General features: G+C 25.4%; 2 protein-coding genes across 2 annotated transcripts; both read left to right on the top strand.

The window, feature by feature from the left end:
* Positions 1-1332: 1332 nt before the first annotated feature.
* On the top strand, positions 1333-4404 carry LOC126554470 (uncharacterized). The gene is made up of 7 exons (XM_050209551.1): positions 1333-1979; positions 2605-2731; positions 2871-2943; positions 3095-3194; positions 3475-3594; positions 3927-4085; positions 4174-4404. The coding sequence occupies exons 1-7, from the start codon at positions 1344-1346 to the stop codon at positions 4228-4230; spliced, it is 1272 nt and encodes a 423-aa protein (XP_050065508.1). The 5' UTR covers positions 1333-1343; the 3' UTR covers positions 4231-4404.
* Positions 4405-6358: 1954 nt separating this feature from the next.
* Positions 6359-11201, top strand: LOC126554468 (uncharacterized). Its single transcript, XM_050209548.1, has 7 exons — positions 6359-6922; positions 8821-9588; positions 9721-9793; positions 9963-10062; positions 10232-10351; positions 10418-10576; positions 10672-11201. Exons 2-7 carry the CDS (start codon positions 8838-8840, stop codon positions 10726-10728), a joined length of 1260 nt encoding a protein of 419 aa, XP_050065505.1. The 5' UTR covers positions 6359-6922; positions 8821-8837; the 3' UTR covers positions 10729-11201.
* The last annotated feature ends 2422 nt before the right edge of the window (positions 11202-13623 follow it).

Genomic DNA, 13623 nt, shown 5'->3' with positions numbered 1-13623 from the left:
ACATTTTCGTAATTAGTATCAAAACATTTGTTATAATTGTAAGAATTTGTTAGTTAAAACCCCCACCCTATGAATTTTCAAAGTTTTAACACCAGTTCTTACTTGTCGGATTTAAGGTAAAATATGCTCAGTGATACTTACAGTTCAATAGAAAAAATTTAATCGGAATTTGGCTTAGGAATAGACAAATTAAATAATAAAGTTACTATTAGTGTACCACTCGTTACAGCTTTATAATTTAGTGAACCACTAAAAAAAGTGTAACTCAAATATGATGGAAACTACATTCAACGCCGTTAAGAGTGTAAAAAGTTATGTAAGTACATAATACACATTACACATAATATATTATTGTAAATATTTATTACTTATTAGTTATTAGTGTTATATAGAATATTGGATCATTTTTAGGATACACCATTAACATAATATCTATGTTTTACAAAGAAGTGAGCAAATATAAACATTATTATTATAATATGATTTAGTAAAATTAAAGTTCAATTTATTTATTTGATTCCTAAAATATTATAAAGTGTTCTTTAAACAGCTCAAAATTGTAAATAAATTTCACTTTGTGTATTAAATAATTTAAAAATAAGATAATAAGTGTTAAGTTTGATTTTAAAAGTATAGTTCTCATTGTTTTATAATATGTATAGGTACATGCTATTCTGAGTATAAAATAACTATTTATCGATAACAACTATAGAATACAATTATTAATGTACCTATTTGATTTAAAATTATTTTGCATTTAGTTTTCACCACAATCATTGGCATCAATGAAACTGGACAATAGGTATACCTAAAAGCTGATGTAAAACTTTAAAAAGTCGAAGCGCACTCCCCCCTCTTGACTTACATACTGATTCTTACTTATAGTATAGTTATAACGAGTGTTTTGACACTACCTACGAAAATTTCGACCAACAAGTAAGGGCAGCGTGAAGTTAGTAATTTCTCAATTCCACATTTCCACCCCTAATCACTTCTTTGTTATTGACTTGTAAATTATGAGATTGGACTTGCGAATTACTTGTAAAGTTAAATAGGACTATGAAAAACTTAATAGATATGAGGGCCATCTTCACAGTGGTATTTAGAATAAGAAGTTATGATTTTCACTAATCAAAAATCACAATAGTCAATAATACAATGTATAACATTGTAATATCAAGTACCTATATGACGTAGTATACTATAGTTAGTTAATTTCATAAGGTATTTCAATAATCATATAATTTTTAATAACAATTTTATTCAAAGTATTTTATCAAATTTATTTTATAACCTAACTACAGAGTTTTTATTTTTTATTTTTAGATCGAATCTAAAAAAACATGACGTTTGATAAAAGTTTATTGGAACCCAACGAAGTGTCCATCAATTTGAAATTATTTAAGTTCATTCGATTTTTTCACATATTTGATCCAAATATCAGAAAAATTTGTAATATCAATGTTTATCATCTAGCTTTTCACATCATAAATTGTGTTATTGGTTGTATAGTAATTTATGGGTTGTTAGGTTATTTTACTGAGATGGAAGATGTATTTAATATCATTAATCAGATACAGTTAATGTTTTGTATCTTAATTTATTATTCAAGTTTACTTAAAATAATTACATTTTTATACAAGGCAAATAATATTTGGGATTTACTCCTCGTCTCAAAGATAAATTTTTTGACGAGTACACAGTGTAAAACACATATTGATATTCTCCATAAATATCGCAATAAATCAATAAAAATTACAAATATTATAAGTACTATTGGAGTTGTGACTACCTTGGAATGGATCATGTATCCTCTACTGCTACAGTTGTTACAAAAAGAAGACGCAAACAAATCAAATCAACGTTTTGAAAACATTTTCAACTTTCGGTTCCCGGTGACCATAAATTACTATAATAATAATTATGTTATATTTTATATTATGGAGTCATTTATCGCAATGTATTTGTTATACATATATGCAAGGCTGGGCAAGTTAACTATTTTTTTTAACTCGTTAAGTTAAGTTAATATAAAAAAAGTAAGTTAAGTTTAAAGTTAAAAGTTACTTCTATTTTTTTTAACTTGCAAAAGTTACAAGTTAATTAGAAAATAAAAGTAACTTAACTTAGTTAAAAATAAGTTACTTTTTTTTTTAGTATAAAATTAATAATTATACCTGCCTACCTTTTTTAAGCTAACAAATAACATATTATGAAGAGGTTACCCCTATAAAATTTTCGTTTATAATTAACTTTATAGTTATATAATATTTTCTGTGAATATGCAATATTATGTCATATGATAATTATTTTTATAATTATTGTCTAATAATTATTAATTAATATATTTAAAATTTCAGATTTTTTTTTTTAAAAATTAATTTGTACAAAATTGAATTTCTTTTAAATCTGTGGTTTAGGAAAAAATTAACTTACCGTACCAATAAAATTAATTAACTCGCTAATTACTGAATAACTTCGGAAAAAATGTAACTCGTTAAGTTAGAAGTTACTTCTAAAAAAAAAGTAACTCGTTAATTAACTTAGTTAAAAGTAACTTAACTTTTTAACTTAACTTTAACTTATTAACTCGTTAATGCCCAGCCTTGCATATATGTAGCGGTTGATGTCTTCTTTATTTCAGTCTGCTATGTTATGATTGCTCATTATGAGATGATAAAAAACGCTTATGGAAATATCAACACAGAATTGATTTCCGAAAATAATAATAGTAAGTCGATAATATGAAAACAATTTTATTAGTCACCTTTTAACCCGAATGACTTGTTTGAGTTTTTCACACGATGAATAAAAATAACAATCATTTGAATAATAATAATGCATTTAAATTTTAAATTGTATATTTTCAGAAAACAAAAATTATTGCAATGGCTGTATTGGTGATTTAGTATCGATTATGATGGATCAACAAAAACATTTCGTGTTCGTACTCATTGTTCTATAGTTTTAGATTCGGTCATGAGACATTTATTTTAGACCTTTTGTTTTTATTTGTTATATGCCATGAAAACCAAGTTTAAATTTACTAATTATAAATGTTTTAATAAATTTAAATATTTATTTTATTTTTCAGGAAGTTAAAATTATTTTATTCCACGTATAAGTTTATTATCTTATCAACTGTTATAATAAATTCGGGATCCATCATAATTTTAACATATGCATCCGTTGTGGTAATACAAAATTTTATAAATCAAATGATTATTTATAACCAAAGGTGGATTTTTATTTTACATGTTTATCAAACACAAAACCAATATAAATATTATAATTTTCTAACCGAATAAAAATTAGTTTCAACACTGACCTTGGGTTAAATTAGATGGTATGATGTTTAATAAATTTGACTGTTAAAGTGTTCTACTTCTTCCTCGGTTATAAAAATCCACCCCTTTTTGTATCTATAAATATTATATATTAATACTGATAACAGATTATTCTGTTTGTATAAAGATTTTTATGTCATCAGAAACTATATCAATTCTAAGTGTAATCAAGTTGATATCAGCATTTGGATACGTGTTTATTGTTTTATTTTTCCTTTGCTATTTAATAGATCGCATTAATAATAAAGTAACTGTAGTGTTTCTATGTATATTATTGTGCTCCGTTGGGTCAAATGATGATCACTTATCAGTACCATTAGAATTAAGATAAGATATCGTCGATCTTGGCGATTTTAATGATTTATATTGTATTATTGTTAGTCTGTAGTCTGAAATGATATAATATGGTTGTTGTTACCGTCCGCCGATCACGCAATGTTGTTACGAATTAAATTTAAAATACAGTCCAAATATCCACGAAGAAAATCCGTAGTCTTCATGTCTACAGTAACGTTAATTTCATTAAATGCTAAAACCTTTTATACCTAGTTGATTTATTTATGCATTATATTTTAACAGATGGAATCTGTCCACTTTGGGATGTATAGTTGTAATTGGACTGCGATGAATTTAAGATCAAAAAAAATGTTGTTGTTATCAATGCAGTTGAATAATGCTAATAAATTGATGATTAAAATAACACCGAAAAAAATTATCAACCTACAATTTTACAATAGCGTAATATTAAAATTTATATATATCTATTTTTTTATCATATAATAATACAAATTTTAATAAATTAAAAACAATTAATTCTTAATTTCAGGTAATAATCACATGCTATAATGTTCTCTCAACTATGTTGAAAGTACGTTCCAACTAAAAAAGAATATGAAGTATTAGTAGTATCAGTAGAACTTTTCGACCATAATTTGATTTATTGATAATGTAACATTTTATATCTACTTTAGTTTCAATCTCACTCATCATGCATATAAAATAAGTTATAAGTTATGAACTTATAACTATAATCACTAAGACAAGACACTTATTATTTATCACCATACTAATTTTTATAAATATTCTATTTTATTTTGTATAGTGTTACTTGTTACTTTGAAATTTGTATTAATAGTAATACTCATAGACATTATTTAAATATGAACTGAAGGATTAGAGTTTGTAATAACGACATTTAAATGTTTTTATATCTAGTACTATCTTTTAGATCATTAAAAATACTTAAACTTTCAACATTTAAGTCCGCGTTATTGATAGAAAGTAAAATCTAATAGGTATTTTGATTACACAATATGAATATTACCATTACTTTTCTAAGATTTCTCAGTAATCTGGAAATACAAAAAAAAATCCGTATCACTGAAATGCAACCAATTTTTATCAAAACCAATATTGTTAATTATTTAGAACGGTTAGGTTATTTCAGAATAACCTATTATTGTATATACTTGATATTTTTATAAAATATTAATTGTAAAAGCATTTTCTATATAATAGAGTTAAAATAAGAATTTTCATGAAAGTGATCAAAATCATTAATTGAGTACTTATATCATAGTATATTGTGAATTCATTACTAAATGACGAACGAGAATATGACTTCTTGAAGAATCATTGTATACATATGTATTATGACGCATTATGTTTTATGTGTGCATATAGTTTGTTTTATATATAAATGGATGACGCCATGATGGTAGTTAACTCTACATTATTTATCGTTCGGTTTAAATGTTTGCATTGTTTCTTTGTTTTCAGTATTTTTATTTCTATATTTATACCTATAACGCTTATTCGTCTTCTGCGTGGTTTCGATGTTGTTTCTACTGCGTACGGGTCTAGCTCGCTTGCCGGGTCGCCTTCTACACACTCAGACCTTCGCTGACGCATCCTCTACGTAGTACGTCGTCTGTATCATAATTCATAATGATTGTCAACGATTAGTTGTTCCGTTATTTCTACTCGGTCGACCAACTCAGTTTCAATCGATAGGGTTGAGACGTCGTCGATCGCTTAGCAGTGGCGTCAATTTGAGAGGGGGTAGTCGGGGCGTTCGGTTGCACCCCTTACTTTTTAAATGTTCCAATTGACTTGTGCTCTGCTGAAATAATGCACGATTAGTAATATGATTAAAATTTAATTTAATTGTAACTGTAGTGTTCAATATCGCGAATTAACCTTATAGTAGCCTGTGATCGCAGGACATAAAATCGCTGGAGAGAATTCCTGTCTAACAGCGAATCATACATATAACCGGTACCAAAACAATGATCTGCTCTGCAGTACTAACCCCAGATTATTGTAAAAGCTTTTGATGAATAATCCAATAGTTGTCGAACGGCGCGAGGACGGGAATGTAATATTGTCAGGACAGGCTAACTGTGTTTAAAATTTAAAATTAATTTTAAATTGTTATGATTTTTTTCATATATTATCTCAGTTTATTATTTAATATGACGATAATATCACAGCGTTTTAATCCTCTGCAGTTGCTACTCACTTTATACCTATGCATAAAATTGTCGCTTGTAACAATGTTTCTTACCTATAAGTAGGCTATAAACGTCAATAGATACAAATAAAATATGATACACATATTATACGATATTATACGCAATTGGTATATATCAACTATACAATTTTGAAACACACAATAATAATAATTATATAGAAAGGTATATCATATATGTGAAAAAGTATAGGTAACTTAATTTAGTGTTACAATATTTTTTTAATTTTAGGCTAATTCTAATGATTTCATATGGACTCCTAAAAAGTAAAAAGTGTGTTATAATATATTCTACTATAGACATATAATTATAATAGACTTATGTGTTATGTCAAATATTATATTTTTAGCTTATTGATATTCAAAGAACGAATAACACTATCACGTAAGTCATAGAAAATTTCTAATTAATTATTATTATATTAGGTATTATGTTATTATTATTATTTTTTTTTTTTTGCATTAAATACCTATATATTCCATTAAACTGATGACAACTGTTCAATTTTCTCATCATTGTTTTCACAACAAACACGCACAAGCTATTTATATTGATATTTTAATTCTTATTACTAGTCATTAAAGTTTTAATGATTAACATACGAAATATTTATACAATAGGTAGGTACAGCATTTATTCTTTCGCGAACTTCGTAACGTTAATAATTTATTAATTTCCTTTAACAAACTATTAATAGTTAGTGTTAAATATTTCAAAATACATTTTAGTTTCAGTATTAAGTACGCATATTGAACAATGAACTATTCCAGATAATATTATCGACGGTCGTTGAATAATCTTCATTAAATCATGTTCTTAAGTTAAATATATTTATTGAAAATATCATAATATGCACGTTTCAAACATTTAATATAATATTATATTTTAAAAATCTTTTTGTAAATAAAGTACACGTACGTTTATATTATTTTTTAACAAAATAACAACATTGATTTTATTACTGGTATATATTACATTGGGGATTTCAATAAACGGATGTATTTTTAAATAGATAATCACCAAAGCAACGGATTCTGGCAAAAAGTGAGTAAATACGTAAAATACGCTGCTGTTATACATTAAAACTAATCTACTTAATTATGTATATACATATACTACTAATTACATCTAATCTTTAAAAATCAGAGTCTTAAATTGTATGTCAACTCATAGTATCAACTAAAAAAAAAGCGGGCAAGTGAGTACCGCTCTGCTGTACATTAAGTGCCGTATGGATCATTATTATATATTATAGGAGTGTTAAATTTGAATCCAATGATAGTTATCATTGTATACGAAAAACGATTCTGAACGAAGATGATTTGTCAGCCTAGGATATAATTTCCAGTTGTTGGTGAAAAAGGTGGTTTATGTTTTAATGGCCTGAATACACCAAAATTTAAGTTCTTTTATAATTATTGTAAGCTAAACTTATGAAAAATCTTGTATTAAATTTTCAACTCTTAGCTACCTATACAAACATTTTTATGAATTATACCTACAAAATAATTTGCAAATATTCATAATTTTGACGAATTTTCGTCAAAATTTGAACTTCAAATGCTAATAAAAAAAAATTGTGCCTATGTATTCTTATAATTTTTTAATCACTATAAGAATAACATATGAGGAACTTTGTATTAAATTTTCAAGTATTTTGATAGGGCCAAAAAAATTTTATCGACACTTCAAAAATATTTTTTCAGAAAAATTGAAAATTTCAGTTGTCTATAAATAGCTCAAAAAAAGTCAAAATATTTTGAAATTTAAATCACGTAAAGAAAACGCGAATCTTAATAACTGGTAAAATTTTCAAGTATCTACGACTTATACTTTTTGAATAATAACAAATATCAAAAATCGTTTGAGGCTAAACTGTTATTTAACGCGGTTTTTGTAAAAATTTAAATTTCAAACACTCATAAAAATTTTTTGTCTGAATCCGGTAGAGTTTTTTTTACAGATTATTGAAGAAAAATGTATGGAGAACCTTGTACCAAATTTTCAAAACTTAGTTATAAAAGAAAAAAATTTTATGATTTTTCAACTTCAAAATTACTTGCAAATTTTCGCGTTTTCGACAGATTTCGTAAAAATTTGAACTATAAACGCTTATAAAAAAAAATTGTGACTAACGATTTTTAATTTTTTTTAACTACATTAAAAACAACTCATAAGGAACCTTGTATTAAATGTTCAAAACTTTTTGGTCATCCAAAAATTTTTTATCGACACTTTAAAAAAAATTTCTCAAAAAAATCGAAAATTTCAGTGGTCTATAAATAACTCAAAAAAAGTCAAAATTTTTTGAAAATTTAACTATATACGGATACCACTGACATTAACATTTGGTGAAAATTTCAAGTATTTTCAGTGATTAGTTTTTGAATTACAACCATAAAAAAAAATCGATTTGGTCGAAAACTGGTTTTGCGTAAAAATTCCCGTTTTTCCGTCATTTTTTTTTGGTTTTTCCCGGCGCTTTTGAAAACTATTGGAAATTTTTTACTTTTGACCCGCCAAAGTACAAACTACATTCACTTTCCTATCCGAAACAGGGTCCACTTTTTAAAATCGGAGCACTTTTACTGCTCCAAAACGTGGTGACAGACACAAAAATAAAAAAAAAATAAAAAAAAAAAAACACACATCATTGTAAAATCAATACATTCATCACTTCGTTCAGAATCTAAAACAGTGAAAGATATATTCTCAAAAATTAAAGTGTTTAATACAAGATGTTGTGCTTTCCACATAGTATACATAACAACAATATAACTTAATATAAAGTGTATGATGTAGTTTGTTAACTTAGTAGAGTATTTAAAAATACGAAGAAATAATTTCTAATACAAATTTTATTTTAAAGTGCTTCATAAAATTTATTTTATAAGTAGTGTAAAAATTAATACAAACTACAGAATGTTAATTTTAATTTTTAGATCGAATCTGTAAGAACATGACGTTTGATAAAAGCATATTGGAATCCAACGAAGTTTCCATCAACTTGAAATTATTTAAGTTCATTCGATTTTTTCACCTATTTGATCCAAATATCAAAAAAATTTGTAATTTAAATGTTTACCATCTAGCTTGGTATATTATAAATTGTGTTATTGGTTGTATAGTAATTTATGGATTGTTAGGTTATTTTACTGAGAAGGAAGATATACTCAATATCGTTAATCAAATACAGCTAATGTTTTGTGGCTTACTTTATTATTCAAGTTTACTAAAAATAATCATATTTTTATATAAAGCAAATAGCATTTGGGATTTACTCCGGGTCTCTCATATGAATTTTTTGACGAGTTCACAGTGTAAAACACATATTGGAATTCTCCATACACATCGAAATCAATCAATAAAAATTACAAATTTTATAAGTGGCTTTGGAATTGTGATTGCCTTGGAATGGATCATGTTTCCTCTACTGCTACAGTTGTTACAAAAAGAAGACGTAAACAAATTAAATCAACGGTTTGAAAACATTTTCAACTTTCCGTTCCCAGTGACCATAAATTATTATAATAATAATTATGTTATATTTTATATTATGGAATCATTTATCGCAATGTATATGTTATACATATACGTAGTGGTCGATGTCTTCTTTATTTCAGTCTGCTATGTTATGATCGCTCATTATGAGATGATAAAAAGAGCTTACGAAAATGTCAACACTGAACTGGTTTCCGAAAATAATAATAGTAAGTCGATAATATGAAAAGAATTTTATTAGTCACCTTTTAACCCGAATGACTTATTTGAGTTTTTCACAAGGTGAATAAAAATAACAATACTTTGAATAGTAATAATGCATTTAAATTGTATATTTTCAGAAAACAAAAATTATTGTAATGACTGTATTTATGATTTAGTATCGATTATGAAGGATCAACAAAAACATTTTGCGTTAGTATACCTATTATTGTTCAATAGTTTTAGCACAGTAGAGATTTATAGTTAAGTGACATTTAATTTTAGACTTTTAGTTTTTATTTATTGTATACCACGAAAACTTGGTTTAAATTAACTTATAATTAATGTATTAATAAATTTAAATATTTATTTTATTTTCCAGGAAGTTAAAATTATTTTATTCCACGTATAAGTTTATTATCTTATCAACTGTTACAATAAATTCAGGATCTATCATAATATTAACATATGCATCTGTTGTGGTAATACAAATTTATAGATCAAATGATAATGTATAACTAGGGGTAGATTTTTATTTAGTGATTTACCACTCCCTTGGTGCCTAAATCCACTTTTGTGTTTATCTATGTATAAATCTGATATATTAATACTTATAAGTGATAACAGATATAGATTATCCTTTATGTATAGATTTTTACGTCATCAGAATCTATACCAATTCTTAGTGTAATGAAGTTGATATCAGCATTTGGATACATGTTTGTTGTTTTATTTTTCCTTTGCTATTTAATGGAACGCATTAATAATAAAGTAACGTTAATTTTATTAAATGCTAAAACCTAATTTAGTTGGTTTATTAATTTTTTTTTTTTACAGATAGAATCGGTTCACTTGGGGATGTATAGTTGTAATTGGACTGCGATGAATTTAAGATCAAGAAAAATGTTGTTGATATCAATGCAGTTGAATAATGCTAATAAATTGATGATTAAAATAACACCGAAAAAAATTATCAATCTACAATTGTATAATAGCGTAATATTCATTTTTATGTGTATATAATATGTATAATGTATATTATCATAAAATAACACAAATAGGAATAAATCAAAAATAATTTTTAATTCTAGGTAATAATCACATGCTATAACGTTCTTTCGGCTATGCTGAATACACGTTCTGAATAAAAAATCAAGATAAAGTAATATAATCAACAATACCTCAAATAGTCAAATATATTTTGATTTGTTTATTATTTTAATTATTATTGACAATGAATAAATTATTAATTTTTATTACATAAAATTAAAACTTAATTTTGTCTCACTTATAAATTTAAAATTTTTCAATTATATAAAATAAGTTACGAGTTATTACCTAGTAATTAGTAATCAGCAAAATAATCTGTAGACTCGAATTCAATAAATTTTGTTAATTTTTTGACATTCTAGAACGAATAACCTTACAACTACTTGATAGTTTTGTAGAATATTAATTGTAAAAGCATTTTCCATACAATAGTGTTAAAATTTGAATTTTGGTAAAAGTAGTCAAAAGCTCTAAAGTCAAAATTTGAATAGGTCCCAATAATATTAAAGTATATTATTGTGAATTCATAACCTAAATGACAAACGAGGATTAGCTTTCTTGAAGAATCATTCCCCATTTTTTTTTAAGTTAAATATTTAATAATGTAATATTTTTTATTATTTATTAAGAAATTATTTTTTTTTTATAAATTTAATTAGTTTAAGATGTATATTTATAATCAATTCAATTACTTGAAACAATAAAATAATAGTAATATTTAAATTTAGTATTTATTTTGGCATATTTTATCTTTTGCTACTTATTATATTTATATAACATTTGCATACGTTTTAGGTACTATTATACAATTTTTATTACATATAGTATAGTAAATGTATAGTATATAAAAAAAATTTTTATCCATTTTTATTAATTATTAATTATATTTTATGGAAGTATATAAAGTTATATTTTTTTTTTTTTTATTAAAGTAGATAAAAATTTACAATTTGCATAAAAAATAATACAATATAAGAACTTAATTGTGTTAACAATTATTTTTAACTAGGCTGGACGGCTTGAGAGAAGGGAGCGTCCATTGACACTACTTCCAATATAAATTCAATTAATTTTTTAATGATAAAATCATGTGGCCATTTTTGTTTGAGGTGATGGGGAGGATTGTCAGGTAGTTTTGTAGATGATAGGTTGGCAATGAAAGGATTGGAGTGATTGTGGTTTAGGACGTTTTTGTGGAATTTACTATAATTATACGATGTCAGTAATGGTATCGTTGGAGCATTGAGATCATTTTAAACGTAGTAAGAGTATAGGACATATAACGTCTTACTATTTACGTTTACCATTTTAACGTAGCATTTTTCTTTAAAGTTATATATTGAAAATAAATGCATTTTTATGTATATACATAAATTGTGAATCATAATAATTATTATTGTAATAGTAGTAAGAGCTGTGGATAAATTGTGTGTTAAAGTGAAATTTTTGTTTGTCGCCTATTTTATACCAAGTATGTATCTAAGTATATAGTATGGTCTCTAAATCATAACGAATATACTAATCTTAACATTTTACCCAATGCAAACATTCAGTTCTGTTAGTTCCTTAAATTATGTGTAACGGATTTCACTATATCTAATACACACATAGTAATATTGTGCCAATAATACGTAATCCGAGACTTATGTGGCAGCCGTCTGGTTTTCTTAAACGGGTTGTTATCGATAACAGTTCATGAAGACGGTAATATAGGTGTATTGGCTCGTTGAATATTCAAATTATTTTATATTCATAATTTAATTATAAGAAAACCTAATTAGTACCAAGTACTTAGAAAATTCGATTACGGTACGAAATATAGTTATGATAAACAACATATATAGTATAAATAGTATAACGATATTATCTTGTTTTCGTGAATTCGTAATTCAATTATTAATAGGAATTATAATACTAAATATGTTGTGATGAACTATGAAAATAATCTTGATACACCCTACAAAAAGTTGCATCGGTAATAGGCAACGCGCGTCATACTCATTTACTACGAGGCAGTGAGCACAATGTATTGACAAACACTGAAAAGTTCAATTCATTGTTATTATCTTGTTCAACATATTATATCGATAAATCGCTTCTATAACGATTCGACACCTATTTACAATTTTAATTACTTACATAATAAAAATAATTTAATGTAATAGTAGGTATACTTACTAAGTCATTTTTATATCTTCGTGTTCAATAATAAAAAAATATCGTTTATACTAAGCAGCTATTAATTTTGTGTCTTGTAACTTATACATTCAAATTTAAAACGGTAACAAGACTTTTAAGTTTATAAAATTATAATACCGTTAGAAAAAAAATAATAAATATTTTTGAGGCCCGCATAGTTCTGCATCGGACCCCAAAGTCCAACAGACACTGTCAAATTTAGCTTTGATTTGAGTCATTTAAGAGGCCTTGTACAATTTATAAATGCCAGGCATCCAACTCAATCCAAGTCACGCCCAGTCATATTATATAGTATAAAAATATACTTCAACCATGGTTCTATATCATTATTTACAATAATTTAAAAAATTTAAGAAAACACCATTTCTATAGAATAGATTTCGAAAATTGATACAAACATTATTCTTATAATGAAATAACATTCTTCTTCCACCCTCCTCGCATAAGGTCGATGGTATACACCTATATAACTATGTCTGTATTACATTATAGTAGGTATTCTCATTTTGTTGTCAATGGAAATTTCTTTTAAAAATATAACAATATTCCATTACCATCGCTAATAATATTTTTATTTTGAGAAAAAAACATTAAATGATAAAGATGAGTATCAAATTCATGAGAACGTAAGTCGTTAACGTTTGCTACATAATTGTGATAGGTATATTAATAATAATTAAGGAAGCATAATAAGTAATAACTTAAATATAAAATGATATTATATAATACCAACCAGAAAAACTTATTAATACATTTTATTGTCAAATTAAATTACCATTAAGGAGATTTTTAAT

This window comes from Aphis gossypii, unplaced genomic scaffold (assembly GCF_020184175.1).
Source record: "Aphis gossypii isolate Hap1 unplaced genomic scaffold, ASM2018417v2 Contig00516, whole genome shotgun sequence".
Classification (NCBI taxonomy): Eukaryota; Metazoa; Arthropoda; class Insecta; order Hemiptera; family Aphididae; genus Aphis; species Aphis gossypii.
This window is presented reverse-complemented; position numbering and strand designations above follow the sequence as displayed.